This window comes from Marmota flaviventris, chromosome 5 (assembly GCF_047511675.1).
Source record: "Marmota flaviventris isolate mMarFla1 chromosome 5, mMarFla1.hap1, whole genome shotgun sequence".
NCBI classification, from domain to species: domain Eukaryota; kingdom Metazoa; phylum Chordata; class Mammalia; order Rodentia; family Sciuridae; genus Marmota; species Marmota flaviventris.
The window spans coordinates 23,344,023-23,361,163 of record NC_092502.1 but is presented as its reverse complement, the minus strand read 5'-3'; the positions used below and the strand labels follow the sequence as shown (position 1 = coordinate 23,361,163).

Sequence of the window (17,141 nt, the reverse complement as noted above, 5' to 3'; positions counted from 1 at the left end):
GTTTATGGGCCCCATCTCCTGAACTCAGAACAACGTCTTGCTCATAGCTGACACTTGATAAATATTTTCTGAATAGTTAAATGCCCTAAATCTGATTAAGATGATTTAAACTGTGTTCTGGCCTGGTTGGTCTTCTCTTCCTAGTTAGCTCTGCCATGGGCCAGCCTCTTTGCTAGCCACTGGGAGATGGCACAGATGTCTGGTCTCGGCCCTTCAAAAAGCTCTGAACTTAAGTCTTTTTCAAACACAAAAATGTCAGCCAACAGAGTTCTCACAATGCTGCCATGAGCCTTTTGTTTCATTTTACGAGATATACTAAGGAAATAAACCCATAGCGATAGAAACAGGGCAACCTCAAAGTCAGGCTCCTTGCTCATAAGAGTTGCAGATGGGTGTTGAAAAGGCAGCTAGCTCCTCTGTGCTCTTCTGGTTTTGCAAAACAGATCAGCCATTCCTAAGAACTATGATTATGGGCAGAACAAGGGCATGTATTTCTAGCTGTGGAAGACTCTAAATGAGAAGTCAGTTTGAGTTCAAAGGGTACATGTTTGCAGAGGTTTGTAAGACAGACCTTGTAATGTTAAATTACAAAAGCAACATCTAAACCAATATGTGAGTGGATACTCATGTGTGTGTTTGTGTGTGTGTGTGTGTGTGTGTGTACTATAAATGCACAGGAGAAAGAAAACGACATTGCAAGTGGCTTCCCTGGGCTACCTCAGGGTTAGAGAAGGCTAGACAATAAGGCATTATAAATATTTTCTTCACATATCTCCATGTTGGGTCGTTTTTGTTGTTGTTGTTGTTTTTCTAAACATGGATAGATTTTGGTTTTCAAAAATGCTTAAAATAGTTTTTATAAGAAAATTTAAAAAGACACACCACAAAGCTTCCCTGTATTTGATGAGGTCTATTTCTCAGCTCTTGAGTTTTTTCACCTCAGTTCTGTGCCTCAACTACTAAAGCAAAGATCTGCTTCCAGCCTGAGGATCAAAAGGCAGGAAGTTAAGACTGCAGTCACTTCTGGAGAATTTGATGATGTCATGGATCTCAGTGATAACCAAGTACATCTGTGTATAATGACTGTCTTGTAGTCGTTAGGATTTCCTTAGCCTCTGTATTTGGGAAGGTACCCTTTTTGAGGGGCACCTGTTATAAACCAGGCAATTTGTGTATATAATCATATTTTTATTCCCTAGTCAACTCCTTAAAAGGTAGGTGGTGTTATTCTCATAAGATACAGAAACCAAGATTCTAGAAGGTTAGATGAATTGTCACAGAGCTGATAAGAGGCAAAGCCCAACTTTAAACCTCTCCTTTCCAATATCATACTGATTTTACCACCATTTGCTACCTCTTTAGAAAGGACAATCTACAATATGTTTTGCAATGGCATAGCTGAATTAAACTCTGTGCTCAATGACAGCCTAATTGTAGGCACCTGAGAAAAGCCTCTGCTATCTAAAAGCCTTTCCCTAACTAGCCTTCCTTGAAGCTTGACAGCCTACCAATAGAATCGGTCCCATTGTGTAAGGAATCATCCCATCCCCTGGGATCCATTTTCCAAGCATAAAGACCCTTACAAATGGGCAACATGTAACATCATTAAAAATCACAAACACCATAATTACCAGGGAAATATATCTAGCAAGCTTCCAAGGGAATGAGACATGGGCCTGTAAGATTTAATGGAAAGGGGGAAAAGTGGGACAGGAGGGATAGTTACAGAGAATAGAAAGGAATTGTGGTAATGTGAATAAGTAAGGGACATGGAGAAGCCAGACTCAGGAAAGAAAGATGCCACTCATAGCATCCATTACCACCCAGGTCAGGCCTAGGTGAAAATTACTGTGTGAAAAATGTCATTGGATGGGCACACAGCAGAGAATATTGGCAACTCTTTAGTTCATTTCCATAGGAAAATGAACAACACTTCCCAGCTACGAGTTCTGCAAATACTTCTATTTGTCACCAGGACAGGGAGGGTATATGAGACTGTATAGTGACTTTGTCAAGAAGACCATTCAGAAGGCACATTCTCCAACAAGTCTGCTCGGTGCTTTTCTCAGACTGTATTTAATCAGACTGAAGGCCAGGAGGCAGCTTTAGGTTTTGTGGTTGAGAACATTGGGGTTAATTTACAAAGGTAATGGAACTCATCTAGCAGTGGCTTTCTAGAAGCATTCCAGTTAAAAATATTGTCTTATCTGCTACTTAAATGGTATCTACTTTTTTTTTTCTCACAGAAAAAGCGTACATTGAAGGGCTCCATTGAACTCTCTCGAATCAAATGTGTTGAGATTGTGAAAAGTGACATTAGCATCCCATGCCACTATAAGTACCCATTTCAGGTAAGTCTACCAGGCCTAGGGCAGATAGTTTCTTGTTCCCTGACCATGATTAAAATCCTCAGTCATTGTGAGAGAAAGTGAAGAAAAAATAACTCTTCAGCCCTAGAACTTAGACCAAGCCATGAGAAAGCTGCTGTAACATTCATTCAGCAATGGCTAAGCACAAAATCTTGAAAGGTTGTTTTTTTTTCATTCTCTTTTCTCTCGTTTCTTCCATATCTCAAGGAAAGTTCTAGTTACTCTGCACCTGGAGGAAGAGTGAGCTGTTCTCAAGAGCCCCACCTAATGTTCCCGTGCCATTTACTCATGATGTGGGACAACAGATTGTGATCCTTGGTTATAAATTGCTCAAGGTTTTTAAGGGAAAAAGATTCCAATTTTGCAATTAAAGAACTATCTGAAGATGGTTGTGCTGTTCAACACAGTAGCCACTAGCCTTATGTGGATGGTTAAATTAATGAAATGATATTAAAAATTCAGCTCCCTAGTCACATTGGCCATATTGCACATGTACAATAGCTACATGTGGCTAGTACATACTGTGTTGGACACAGATGATTATAGACTATTTTTCACTGCAGAAAGTTCTATTGAACAGAGCTGGAGGAAGGTACCTATAGTACGTCTGACTTATCACTCTTGGCATTTATGGCTCTAAACATGTGGATATCTCCTTGCACATCCCATACTTACTTGCCAACATGAGGGGTGAATATTCCATACTAAATGTGTCATAGAAAATATTTTTTTTCCTACTAGAAAATTGGCACCTATAAGTTGGAATTTTCAAGAGCAAAAGTAAAAGGATTCACATGAATTTCCCAGGTGTTAAAAATCCCAGTGACAAATGAGTATATGAAAAAATTGATGAAATTCAAAGATCTCTCATTTAGCTAATAGTATTGTACTAATGTCAATTTCCTGCTTTGAAAGTATGCTACAGTTATGTAAGATGTTATCAGTGGGGAAAGGTAGGTGAAAAGCATACAGGAACTCTGTACTATTTTTGGAAGTTCTTGTGAGCCTTTAACTATTTAAAATAAGAAATTTTAAAAGTTCTGATTATACATTTGTCATCTAATAACTTATTCTTACATATGCTGTAAGGATTTTTTTTTAATCATGGAGAAATAAACATGCTATCTAGTCAAGAGGAGAAATTTCTCCTATTTTAATTTAGCAGTAGCTTGTGTGGCATAGAATCTCAGACAAGCAGCCTAAGATGTGGATGTTTACCCTCTGATTGCACAGCCCCTAAACATCTGGATAAAAACATCTTAGAGACCAGTTCCCTGATTACCCAGATTTACTTATATGAACAATGACAAACACTGGAGACCCCTCCTTCAGCCAGTAAGCCAGATGTGTCTGCTGTCAGTCACCCATCTTTGGGCACCCTGCTCACATTGGATTTTGTGTATGTCCCCAGGTTGTGCACGACAACTACCTACTGTATGTGTTTGCTCCAGACCGTGAGAGCCGGCAGCGCTGGGTGCTGGCCCTTAAAGAAGGTAATCAGACTCCTGTGCCATTGAGTCACTGAGACCTTTCATCTTATGGTAGGCTAGGGTTCTACAATAGAGTAGAATGTGGTTTGAGAGCAACTAACCCCAAACATTTCTCCCTTTTGGTGTTGATAAGGTCCCAAGTATTTACCCTAAGACCAAGATTTATACATTTTTAAACAGCCCATTTTAAAGTCTTAAATAAGAACCCCGCCCCCCCCCCCCCCACACACACACACGTTTTTTCTCTTGTTCAGCAAAAAACCTAAAATATTTACTCTCTGGTTTTTTAAGAAAAAGTTTGTAATCCCTGCTACAAGTGAGAAATAAGAGTGTGGCCTGGGGTTGGATGGCTTATTTAAGTTAAACGTGTGGCTCTTCCATTTACTCTCCTATCTTGGGCAAGTTCTTAGCTGCTCTGAGTTTTGGTTTCCCCATCTATTAAACAAGAAGAGGAGGAGCGAATAACAGAATCTGCCTCTAAAACCTGATGTGAGAAAAACTTTTGAAACTATCCTGGTTATAGTCAGCATCCAATAAACACTAGCTAACTTTTAAGCCATTCAGGCCATCAAAAAGTGCATTTCTTAAGCCTTACTTTTCTGATGACATAATTGCACAGTGTCTTAATTCTATGGCATATAGAGCCAGGTCACTAAGGTAAATATTCCAGCTTAGCCAATTATTAATGTGTGACCTTGCCCAAGTTCCTTGACCTTTGTGTGTCTCTATTTCCTCAGCTATAAATTTTGACTAATAACAGTCATGAGGTTCTTGGGACAATTAAATGAGTTAGGGCCTGTAAGGCACTTAGAACAAGACTCACCCCCCCTCCAAAAAAAGCACTGGATCTGTGTGACTATTATGGTCTTTTAGCCTGAAGCACCCAATTTGTCAGGAGATCAGGATTCAAACATTAATCTGTCTCTAAGTAGCTGCAAGGACTAAGGAGAAGCAAGCTTCTTTATATCTCTGGAGCCATGATTCCTCTATCTGAAAATTGAGAATAAACTTACAAGTGCTATCTACTTCCACGGTTGTTGTTTTGAGTCTCAAATGGGATATGAACAGGCAAGTTCAGGGTAAGCCGGAAAGTGCCCTTATTAAAAACATCATGGGACATATAGAACAAACACTAAAAAGTAATCAAAAGGGTCCAAGCATAACCACTGGCACCCTCCCTCTGTGCAGGGGTTTTACACATAGGATGTTGAAGCTGGAAGGAGCATTAGTGATCAACTGGCTAGTTCTGTGGGTCTTATACTTTTCTTTTCTTTTCTTTTTTTTCCAATAGCAGAGTCCCTTTATTTTCCTACCAGAATTTTATTTCAAATTCACAGCTAGAAGGGTTAAAAGCAAAACTGTTGTGGTTGAAGTGAGAAGATGAACAGGTGGGAATCCTACCCTCTCAGACTTCCCATTGCCCCTAAATCCTCTTTGTGAAGTTCACTGATTCAGTTTAATAACCTCATTGCACAGTGGAGGAAACTGAGGCTCAGATGAGGGTTTGCCCAACCTGGGAACACACAGCAGGTTAGAGGCAGAACCAAAGAAGAACACAGATCCCAAATCTAACACGTGTTCTCCCAGTAGATAGCACAGTGAATTTATTTGCCATTTTTCTGAATGTTGTGGATAATATTTGCTCAGATCACACAACAGGAAGGTTATGACACTGATGATCCTTGAAAGAATGCCCTGGAAATAACTCTTCTGTGGTGTCAATCCCTTTCAGAAACGAGGAACAACAATAGTTTGGTGTCCAAGTATCATCCTAATTTCTGGATGGATGGGAGGTGGAGGTGCTGTTCTCAGCTGGAGAAGCTTGCAGTAGGCTGTGCCCAGTATGATCCAACTAAGAATGGTAAGACTGGGAATTCCATTTTTTCTTTGAGAAAGGACTGGGCTGTCAAGGATTAGATGTGAATTTCTACATTTTCAGAAGTTTCAGAGGGGAATCATCTTTCTTTACCTCCACTCTGCTCATGTTCATTCATCTCAAGGTCGGTGTCTATATACCTCCTGGCTACTCAAAGCATGGTTTTCACACCAACAGCATCAACACCACCTGGGAGTTAGTTAGAAATGCAAATTCTTTGGTCTCGTCCCAGATCTACTGGATCAGAATGTGCATTTTAACAAAAATCTCTAGATTTGTGTGCACAGTAAAGTTTGAGATATAGCCTAGTGGTAGGAAATTTGATGGTGTAGTCTACTTAAATCTTAAGTTTATATTGACAGCCTTAAGAAGTACATAATACTTATTCATTATTTCTATACTTATTTATGTTTTATTTGTATTTCTTAATTATTTGTTAAAGTGGCATCACATCGCATATGTGTCTAATTACACAAATTCAACTCTATACCCTTGGGGGAGAGGGGAGGAAAGTACCTTTATTTTACTACCCATCAAACTTGCTCTTTACTTACACACTCTCAGAGGAAAGGAGGCTATGGTCTAAAAGCAAAGTGAAAAGAGAAGTGGTTTCTTGGTCTTTGGCATCAAAGGCTGAAGTCCTGGGAACTGGACAGCAACTTGATTATATCTTATATTATAACTTTAGTACCTTAACCTCTAATAAAGTGCAGCTTCACTCTAATAGACTTGCATGGCATGTTCTGCTCTTGTTCCCCACAGCCTTGTAGGGTAGATGTGTGATGGTAAAGAAATGGATGGCCTTGAGCATTCATGCTGGAAAGGGCTCTGCAAATCCATTGTTGAATGAGGGATGGCCCAAGAAAGCTGGTGCTCCCACTTTCCTCTTCTCTAAACTCTCCTACCATGGCTACCTTTCCCCTCATTTCTCTGTCTCTTTCTCTCTCTCCCTCCCTTCGTTCCTCTCTCTCTCTCTCTCTCTCTCTTTCACTAACTTAATACTTGAGACTGACAGCAGGCGGATGTGACATGTGGCTGGGTTTTCCGTGGCTTCCTGAGTCACAGCCTGTCTCAGCACCACTCAAGAAACCACCACCTCTCACCTTCCCCCTCGGGAAAGAAAGTCTTTCAAGGTCACCAGTCCATTGGCCCCAGAGAATATTTACTGAGCTTCAGAAGTCAGTGATCGTGCACATTGGCCCTGTTGGTTCTACTTGGGAGGGCAGCATGTGATGAGAAAAAAAAAAAAAACAGAACCTTCAGTGCGGGCAGAAGCTACTACAATAGCAGCATGGGGCAGCCTTGCCTCAGTGAGTGGAAGCCCTTTCCCGAACTAGAAATCTAGTCTCCAAATTCCTACTGGCACCGTGCTGTGGTCCCTCAGATGAGTCACTTGACCATCAATGCCCTTGTCTCTAAAATGGTAGGAGAGATCTTAGGGGCTGAAAATGAAAAAATACCCATGGCCCCTTCCAACTCTAAAATTCCTTGAATCTGTGTTTCCATTTTGCAGTTTTCAATGTGCATGTTGCAACTATTCCTTTGCAGTATGCACATATGTTCTCTCTGCTGAATCCTAGACACCTGACTGAGGTGCTAGGCGCATCGGACTGACTCACCATAACTAGTGCTGGTCATGTCAAGCTCCTACCGACATTAACCTAGACCTAGCAACTCTCAGCCACTTCCATGGGTGTGCTGTGCAGCCACCTGCTAATGGTTTGTCCTGCTGCAATCCCACTGCCATCTCCGCCTCTGAGCATCTCCTCAACCCTCAGTTAAATAACCTCACCCACCATATGTAGACAGGGTTCCTATACTTTGTGTGGTTGCTGGGAGGTTTTCGGGGTTGTGAAAAGCTCTTAGCATAGCTCCTGGCATTTAGAGAGTTCTCAATAAATGCTAACTGTGTCTAATAGTCTTTCTTATTTGTGGAGGAAAGAATCTGAGGCTGAGATAGGACAGTGTGAGTATCTGCAAAGCAGCAGAAATGGCTGAGTAGAAATAGATCCTGCCACACCAACCCACAGCATCACTGGTTTCTGTAATGAGAGCCAGCCCTAATCACATTTCATACCATGGTCACACATAGGGAGAGGAAGGAAGGAAAGAACAAGGCCACAGAAAAAGAAAAAGGCCAGTCACAGAATGTCTGGTGCTGGAAGGGGCTCAAGGCTACACAGCTTATATTGATAGAGCTGAGGTCAGACCACCAGTCTCCGGCTCATGTTGAGTGCAGTAGGAACTATTCTTCTTAGTGTGTGTGTTATCCTTGTCTATTAATTGTAAGCCCAAGTTCATACCCCAGCCTGCCCTTGCTTAAGGAATTGGCACAGGGCTGGGCTACACCTCAATGTGCTCATCTCCTCTCCCACATCCCTTGACGGGGGCTGTCCAAGTGCAAGTCCACTTCATGTTGAGATGAGGCCTCACTGCCTGCCTATATAACCCCTTTCCTTCTAATCTCTAATGATGAAAGCAATCTTTGCACTGGGCTGAAGCCTGTGCCATCTCTCACCTACCCTCATATGTGTTTCTCCACACAGACACACAATGGTGGCCCATTCATGCCAGCCCTGACCTTCGCAGTGCCACAAAGCAGAAAAGTGAGAGATGGAGATGGAGAGATGAAAGGATGAAGAGAAGGAAAAGGAGAGAGAGCAGAGAAGGGAGGAAGGAGGAAAGAGAGTAAAGAGAGGGAGATATGGAGACATAAAGAGAAGTAGAGAGAGGCAGACAGTGAGGTGGAGAGAGATGGGCTGTAGTTTAGGGAAAGCAACAAGTTCAGAGGCCTTTCAATGCCAATTAAAAGCAGATTTCATCCCACTCAAAGAGGAGCGCAATGACCTCCCACCTCATCCACCCCCTCCTCAGGCCCACAACACACCAGGAAACCAGTGAGTCACTGTCCCCTGAGTCACCAATTCCCACTCCTGGCCTTAGCAGGTGGCACATACATTTGTGGAAGTCTCTGTACCTGCAGAAAACGGCTCAAGACTCACCCCACCCCAGTCAAGTTTTTCCTGGGAATACAGAAAGTTCAGAATATTAATTTCTAGAAGTCTCTAGTGTTTTCTAGAAAAGGTAATTGGAAACTAGCGGTGAAAGAGATAAACAGGCTCTGCCAAGGCCAACTCTAGTTTCTATGTGTCTCGTCATCTCCTTCTGGCCCCTTTCCCTCTGTTGTTTTCCTTCCACCCTTTTTCTCTGAAAGGCCCCCAACCTCCGGTTGAGCCCAGTGAGTTTCATGCTCACCTTCTTTTTCTGTTTTTCTTGTTTCAGCTTCAAAGAAGCCTCTTCCTCCTACTCCTGAAGATAACAGGGTGAGTGAGTAGCCAGCTCCAGGCATAGGTGGGCCGACAGAGCTGCAGGCCCAAGGGCACTGCCCATGCTTCTCAAACCCTGGATAGATACCGCAGATCTGGCGATTCAGCACAACTCAGCGTGTTTTTTGTGCTCTTTCGTGGGTCTGTCCACTTCAAGGGCCACTCGGCTGCTGAAGCCCCACCTCTCCGTTTTCACTTTATAATCACAGATATTAAACTGTGTATTTACTCTGTGGTTTGACATACTAGCACTCTAGAGATATAAATTTGATAACACTCTGTCATGAAGCATATCCTTATTTTTCATTATTTGTGTTAAAACTAAGTATCTCTTCTACCCACCTCAGAGGGTTATAGTTTTATTCTCATTTTAGAGCCTGTGTAATCAAGTCCCAAGAGATGTCTTGGAGGCTTTCCAAAGCACACTTAGCAGGATGCAGTTTCTGGTGTGCTGGTCTTTAGCTTGAGTGGTGGTTCTCAGTGGTTGGTCCGTAGACCAGCAGTATCAGCATTGCTCGGGAGCCTGACAGGAATGCAGCTTCTCAGGCAACACCCCAAACCTGCTGCATCTACACATCTAGGGTAGGGGCCTATAGTGTGCCTTTGAATAAGCCTCCAGGTGATTCTAAGGTACATTCAAGTTTGAGAATCTGTAATATACTGATTTATATGACTCCATGGTACAGCACCAACTCTGAGGAAGATTGTTAAGAAGACAGGAAAAAACAAAAACAAAAAGCAGGAAAGAATTGGCCTTCATTTTCTGGTCATATAATTCCCAATACCTACATTTAAGCACTTTTCCTCTATTCCAGAATCTACCAATTCTGACTCTTCACGCTTCTTCTTGAAGACTGAGCTCTGCTTCCCCCCACCCCCAACAGCCAACGTGGTGACATTTCAAAACTGGCAGTTTCCCCATGAAGGAAGATCTAAATCCTGAAAACTTCAGGCTGGTTTTTAGATCTGTCATCAGCCTACTCCCTCACAACAGGGAAGAGCTGTGCTACTGTAGCAGAAAATGAGCTCCTTACTTTAGTTCCACTGGCCCTCTGAAGACTGCTTTAACATTCTCCTTGCAGATGTGGTTTGGAACCCCTCTGCTCTCACTTGCAGATGGTTCCCCTGGCAATCCCACCCAAACCCATTCCACTCAACCTAAGTCAGTCTGCCCCTGCTTTATTCTCAGTGTCCATGAAAGTGAAGTCCATCGCCCCTCGGACTCTGCCATTTGGCTTTTCAGACCTGAAGGAGCAGCATCCATACTGTTTTGAACACTGTGACCACAGGGTTTCTGAACCATTGCTCTAATTTCAATCACACCTCTAAAGCGGTTTCAACATTTCTCTTACTCTGAGCTGCTTGAAGTCATTTTCTCTTTTTACCTGCTTGCTCTCTTACCTGAGGAGAACAATGTTTTTAAGCTGTTTTAGGCCTCATGCTGTAAGAGAAAAGACTGTGGAGAGGTCCTCCAGAGAGGAAGGATGGCCGTTTGGGGTCAAAATGGAGAATCTCCATGGTCAGACAGTCCCAGACCTCTCTAGGGAGCAAACAAGGTCATGGTTTCTGCTGAAGTCCAAATTCCATTTCCTTTTGGCCCCCTTATTTACAGGAGCTCAGCTCATCCTTAAGACGCCTCCCAGTCAACCCAGAAGAGCCTCCTAAGAGGCCACTCAGAACTGTGTCTGCCTATGTCCTTTCTCCCTCACTCCCTACTCTACCCCTGCCACTGCCACCCAGGCTGTCTAGGAGGGCCCCTCAGCCCAGGGGAGCTCTCCCCATCTGGGGCCAAGAGAGCTCTTGGGGATCAGGGGTGTTTTGAGGCTTAAAGCAGAGAAGCCAGGACGTGGGACCCTCATCTACTTTAAGCCTCACTGTACCCCCTCAGCTTCCAAGCAGCCTTTTTGAGCACAAAGTCCATCATTTTCTACAAATGTCTTCCCTTGATCTTCTTACTCTAATCTAGTGGTTCCTAACCCTATCAAACCCATTGTTCCCTTTTTATGACAAATATGTTACAAAGATCCCTTTGTTATCCTGAAAAGACAATCAAAAATAACACAACCTATCTAAACATCCTTTTAAAAGAATCAATAAGTGATGTAAGTGTAGTACTAAAAACAAAAAAAATATATAGCACGTAACTCTATATCAATATTGTGGCATGGCTGTACTTGAAGAAGGAGGAATAACCAATTGCTTGTGCCTATAGGTAGAATTCCACTGAAATTGACAGCTGGAACCCAACTGATGCAGGAATGTTTTACTGATGACCCAAATATAATGTTAATATTTGTGATGTGATTTTTCAAAATAGTTAAAAATTCTTGGTAAAATTCTCAGTTAAGCAAAGTGTAAGCGCTCTTCCATGCACTGGGTAGTAGCATTCCTGGGAAATTCAGTACTCTGTCTTAGATTGAGTAGGATCTAGGCCTAGGGTCTTCTTACATATCATAATTATAAGCAGGTTTCTCACCAGAAGAATATTTAAAAAGACATTCAAAAGTTGTAGGGCACCGAAGAGCATTTTGTAGTGTAGCATACCTCAAATTTTTTAACATTCCTAATATTCCCCCCAGATGTCCTGTGCTACACTTTTAGAAGGATGCCTCCATTATTTGAGAAATCTGCTCTGACCTTTCTCTTCATAAGAATTAACCAGTGAGATGGACTTATCAGGAGACAAATGCCATACCATATCCCTCCTATATTTCCTCAGAGGCCCTTGAGCACAATTTCTTTGCCCATTAGTTCCTCAGCAAAAGCCTCATGTCCATCAACTCTTACCTGTAGTACCCAGTACACCACCACCTCACAAACTCCACAAATACCTGGATTTCAGATCTGCATCTGAGCTGCACTAGGATGACATGCCTACATCAGTAAGACAAGCCTCTTTTTTCTTTTTTAACTCCAGTGTTTTTATACTACCAAATACTTTAATGTACTCAGAGAACTTGTGACTTCCTGACACTAAGCCACATTCTAGCCAGTAACTACATCATTCCAATGTTTCCTCATTCCCAAACCTATGCCCATCCTGAACTCTGGTGATTGTTTGCATTAGTCTTTTCTTCATTTTAATATTTCATCCTAAGAAAGGTACTGCAGGTCAGAGACATAGGCTAGACAGTCTCAAGTGAAAGAAAGAGCCTATGTGTTAATAGCATTTTAAGACTACTTCTACCTAAACTGGCTGTGTTCATTTCCCCATCTGGGCCTGTATCCCCATCCTGAATGAAAGAATGGATTAAATGATCTCTCTCAGAGGAATCCCAGCTCCAACATGATTCAATGGATTAGGGATGAACTCATAAATCAAATCTGCAAAGCATGGACCGAATGGCTTAGTGTCACCTGCATTTCCTTCACAGGAGCATGATGCTCTGGTGGAGAGGCTGCAGCCTATGGCAGGGTGCAGGCAGAGAAATCAGCAGACTTGTGGAAAGCATGTGACTGCTTGGCATTCACTGTTGTCAGGATTTATTTGGTAGAATGAAAAAATTGGGCACTGATATCCTTTGAGTTCTATTCAGCATCATAATTCTAACATATAAAGAAAGCTAACTAGAGAAAAATAGATCATCTCTGCAGATACCTTAGGGGTTGGCAGGAGCTGGTGGGCTGAGCTGGCATAGATCCAGAAGCAAGTTACAATGCAGGGATTTGCTGTCTTTGCTATGACCTTTACCTCCTTCTTATGACTCTGCTTGGTCTTGGCACCTCTTCCCTAGCGATCCCTGCAGGAACCTGAAGAAACCCTGGTTATTGCCCTGTATGACTACCAAACCAACGATCCCCAGGAACTTGCCCTGCAGCGCAATGAAGAGTACTACCTACTGGACAGTTCTGAGATCCACTGGTGGAGAGTTCAAGACAAGAATGGGTAAGGCATCTTTATGGCTCCTGTCCCAGCATTTGAGGTACAGTGGAAACTAAGAACATACCAGAATTACTTGTCCTTCCTCCCTCAGTGTGCCCACCTCACTGATGAGGAGAGGAGAACAGAGGCAGGAGGGAGAGGAAGGGGTGACTGGAATCTTTGCTATTCTCAGAAGTGGCCGGAAGGTAGCCACTTTCTCTGCCTGCTCCCTGTACATTCCCAGCCCTAAACTCATCTGAAAACCCCCTGGGTTTTTCCACTGACTCCAGCAATTTGGGAGATTGGCAACTTGTTCTGCAAAGCACTGTTGTTCTTGAGTGTTGAAGTAAGGCTGAAGGTATATACCATTTTGAAGTGCTGATTTTCAGTGGAAAGAAAAGGTGTGTAGAGATGGTGCAGATGTGTGGTTATATCAGGAAGCATCAGAAATAAGGTTCTGAAGATTTAGTTGTGACCACAGCCATTGAACTATTCAATCCATTATGGGTGCAGAAAATAAAGTTGGATGAATAAATGATTGTTCACCATAGAATTTTTAAATGGAAAATGTCTCATAGCCCTTCACTAATCTGAAGTATCAAATTATTATTATTAGCCTTCAGAATGCTCTGGGATGCATTGACCTAGTTATTACTGCTTAATTTAAATGCATGAGATCCACACTGCTTTATACGGCTTTATTTTTTTCCTTTTAATTTATCTGAGGTATTTAGCCAACCCCTGCAATATTCTTCAGAATATGATTTGAATAATTGCATAGGTTAAGCACATAAATGTATCCTAATTTAGCAAATTCCTAGACATTAGGGTTATTTTCAACATTTTGCAAATAAAAACATTGTATTAACATTTAAATAAATATAGTTGTAGATGGACAAAGTACCTTTATTTTATTTGTTTATTTTTATGTGATGCTAAGGATCAAACCCAGTACCTTCCACATGTAGGCAAGTGCTCTACTCATGTAGGCAAGTGCTCTACTACTGAGCCACAGCCCCAACCCCATATTTTTATTTTATTTTATTTTATTTTTTTGGCACCAGGAGGGATTGAACCCAGAGGTGCTTAACCATGGAGCCACATCCCCAGCCCTTATTATTTTGTATTTTGAGACTGGGACTCACTAAATTCCCTAGGCCCTTTGCTATGTTGCTGAGGCTAACTTAGAACTTGTGATCCTCTTGTCTCAGCCTCTGTAGCCACAGGGATTACAGGTGTGCACCACCACACCTGGCTTGTGTTAACATTCTTACATGTTCATATTAGGGGTTTAAATGTTTCAAGTATGAGGTTATTATTAGTTTAAAAACATGAAAAAGAACATTCCAGCATTGCAACATCTAGATAGTCTATGCCAATATTTTATTTAAAAACAACAACAACAAAAACAAGGGGATTTGGGGAGCTAAAAGGAAAAAAGTAGGGTGTAGTTTAGTGACAGACCCATTACCTAGCATGTGCTAGGCCTGGAATTTGATCCCTAGCACTGCAAATAAATAAATAATAAACTAAATAGAAAGAAATGTGCATGAAAAATAAGCTCTCCTTTATTTTCCCTCCCTATCAATTACAAACGTAATCACTATTAATACTTTCTTGTGTGTGTTGGACAAGAAAGTTATACAGATACAAATCCATCCTTTGTTCATTTGCCTTAAGATGATTCTTTCTGTCCTTTACCTTTCTTTTAAACTTTTGTGTTGTATCTCAGACATCTTTTCATATCACCATATGCTAATCTACCTCTTTTAACACAATTGTACAGCTTTAGAATGTATGATAATTATAATAATTGGCTCAGTGATAGAGTGCTTGCTCACATGTGTGAGGCACTGGGTTCAATTCTCAGCACTACATATAAATAAATGAATAAAATAAAGGTCCATCCATCAACAACTAAAAAAATTTTTTTAAATTGTAATAATTTTGTAATGAACACTCAGTTTCCAGGTTATTTTTCTTTGTTATTTCAAACAAGGCTATAATGAAGATTTTGCTTTGTTCATGTATGTTAGCATCTTGGCAATCTTTCCAGTGTGTGTGTGTGTGTGTGTGTGTGTGTGTGTTTGTTTATGTGTGTGTGTGTAAATACATACATATCACATTTCTAACAGTTCTGGGTCAGAGTATGTGATATCTTAATTTTGATAGATAATATCCTGAAAAAGCTTGCCAAATTCATACTCTTCCAACAGGAAGTCCCAACACTTTAAATTTTCAAAAAATAAAAATAAATACCGAGAAAGGAAGGAAGAAAAGCCAATCTGATGGGTAAAAATAGAGGGACATGAATGCATTTAAGATTAAGGCATGACTTAGCATCCACAGAAATTTACATTCTCCAGGTGTCCTCCCTTTAGGGATCCTTATCAACCCCACTGTAGGGGAAGCTGGAGGCAGAAGAAGGTAGGCAAGATGTGATCACATTGACGACTGTGGTTTGAGAGGCAGGTAGTTTAAGAACAGATCCCAAAGCTTGTCATCTGGAGCTGCCCTTTCTAGATGAATCATGGCTTCTCCCTTCATCTTCTCTTTGCCAGTTCTGGGGAGAAGCAGATAAAATCCCTGTAACTACAAACAAATGAACTTACTCAGAAATTCATCAGTTCAATCAATGGACATTATTTATCATATCAAATGTGTCAGGGAATTTTTTCTTCTAGGTCTTCCTTCCTCAAATGACCGTTTACCCTTTGTTCAGTGGCCTGTGGGAAGGCTCAGCTCTGCACTTCAAGGGCATTATAAAGGACTTCCTGTATAGTGTGGCACAGTGGAAAGTACACGAGATGGAAGAGAGGACTTGGACTTCAGTATCAGCCACTCTTATTATGTGTGACTATAATCAGGTTACTTGCTCTGTGAATTCATTTCTTTATCTGCAAAATGCAGATGATAATATCAGCTTTTTTCTCACAGTGCTGAGAAAAATCAATGAGATTATGGAAAGCAAAAGAGCTTTGTAACTTCTATATATCCACATAAAAGTGATAAGAATAAATATCATTTGAGTACATAACCCAGTTTTAGTTGGCTATTAAAATACATTTATTCTATTCAACAGCAAATATATTATTTATTCTGATAATATAATTGTAAATATATGATGTGGCAAGAAACAGGGAAAATTCTGGAAAACAATATGTAGATTACTCAAAAAAATAGGAATGGAACCACCATTTGACCCAGTTATCCCACTCCTCAGCATACATCCAAAAGATTTAAAAGTCACCATACTACAGTGACACAACCACATCAATATTTATAGCAGCACAATTCACAATAGCTAAGCTATGGAGGCAACCTATGTGCCCTTCAACAGATGAATGGATAAAGAAATTGTGGATATATATACAATGGAATACTAATCAGCCAGAAAGAAGAATGACTTTATGATATTTTCCAATACATGGATGAATCTGGAGACAATCATGCTAAGTGAAATCAGACAATCAAAAAAAAAAAAAAAACAATAACAACAACAACAAAAAAAAGGTCAAATGTTTTCAGTAATATGTGGGAGCCAAACCATAATGCGGGGGGAGTTCAGTAGACTAGACAAAGAGGAATGAAGGGAAGAGTGGGGGATAGGAATAAGAAAGACAGTGGAATTAATCTGATATAATTTTTTATGTACTTATATGAAAATACCTAAGTGAATCCCACCATTGTGTACTTCCACAACAATGGGTGCCTAATTAGAATACAATATATTCCATGCTTGTATAATTTTGTCAAAATGAATTCTAATTTCATGTATAAGTAAAAGAACCAATAAAGAGAGAGAGAGAGAGAGAGAGAGAGAGAGAGAGAGAGAGAGAGAGAAGAAATGACAAATTTCAGAACAAAATGGCTTCCATCATTTGGCAATGGCTGCCAAGAGCACTATATTAAGGATGATCCTGAGGCCAAATGTCAATTCTCCAAACAAAGTGTACCATGGTTATTTAGCAATCTCTTACTAAGATGTAAGATAATCATTCTGTATTTGGCATCTGTATTCCTATTTTAATCATTCTTCAAAATAACTCTGTAATATAGATTACACATTCCCCTTGAAACATAATGACTAGATTGAAAATTGGCTTTATATTTAAAAATTAAAACACTTTATGGGGCAAGAAGAAAGAAAATATCAGATATCTTTTTATACATTGGCAAAGTGTGAAAGGACTCTATATGTATAATCTAGTTCAGGCA

General features: G+C 40.8%; 1 protein-coding gene across 1 annotated transcript in view; it reads left to right on the top strand.

Annotated features, from left to right (window-relative positions):
* The window catches only part of Itk (IL2 inducible T cell kinase), a 63,017-nt gene that overhangs the window by 17,169 nt on the left and 28,707 nt on the right, over positions 1–17,141 (top strand). Inside the window, exons 2-6 of the mRNA XM_027938619.2 lie at positions 2,247–2,351; positions 3,781–3,862; positions 5,592–5,720; positions 9,018–9,058; positions 12,796–12,947. Coding sequence (XP_027794420.1) covers positions 2,247–2,351; positions 3,781–3,862; positions 5,592–5,720; positions 9,018–9,058; positions 12,796–12,947 — 509 coding nt within the window. The remainder of the gene's footprint in view (positions 1–2,246; positions 2,352–3,780; positions 3,863–5,591; positions 5,721–9,017; positions 9,059–12,795; positions 12,948–17,141) is intronic.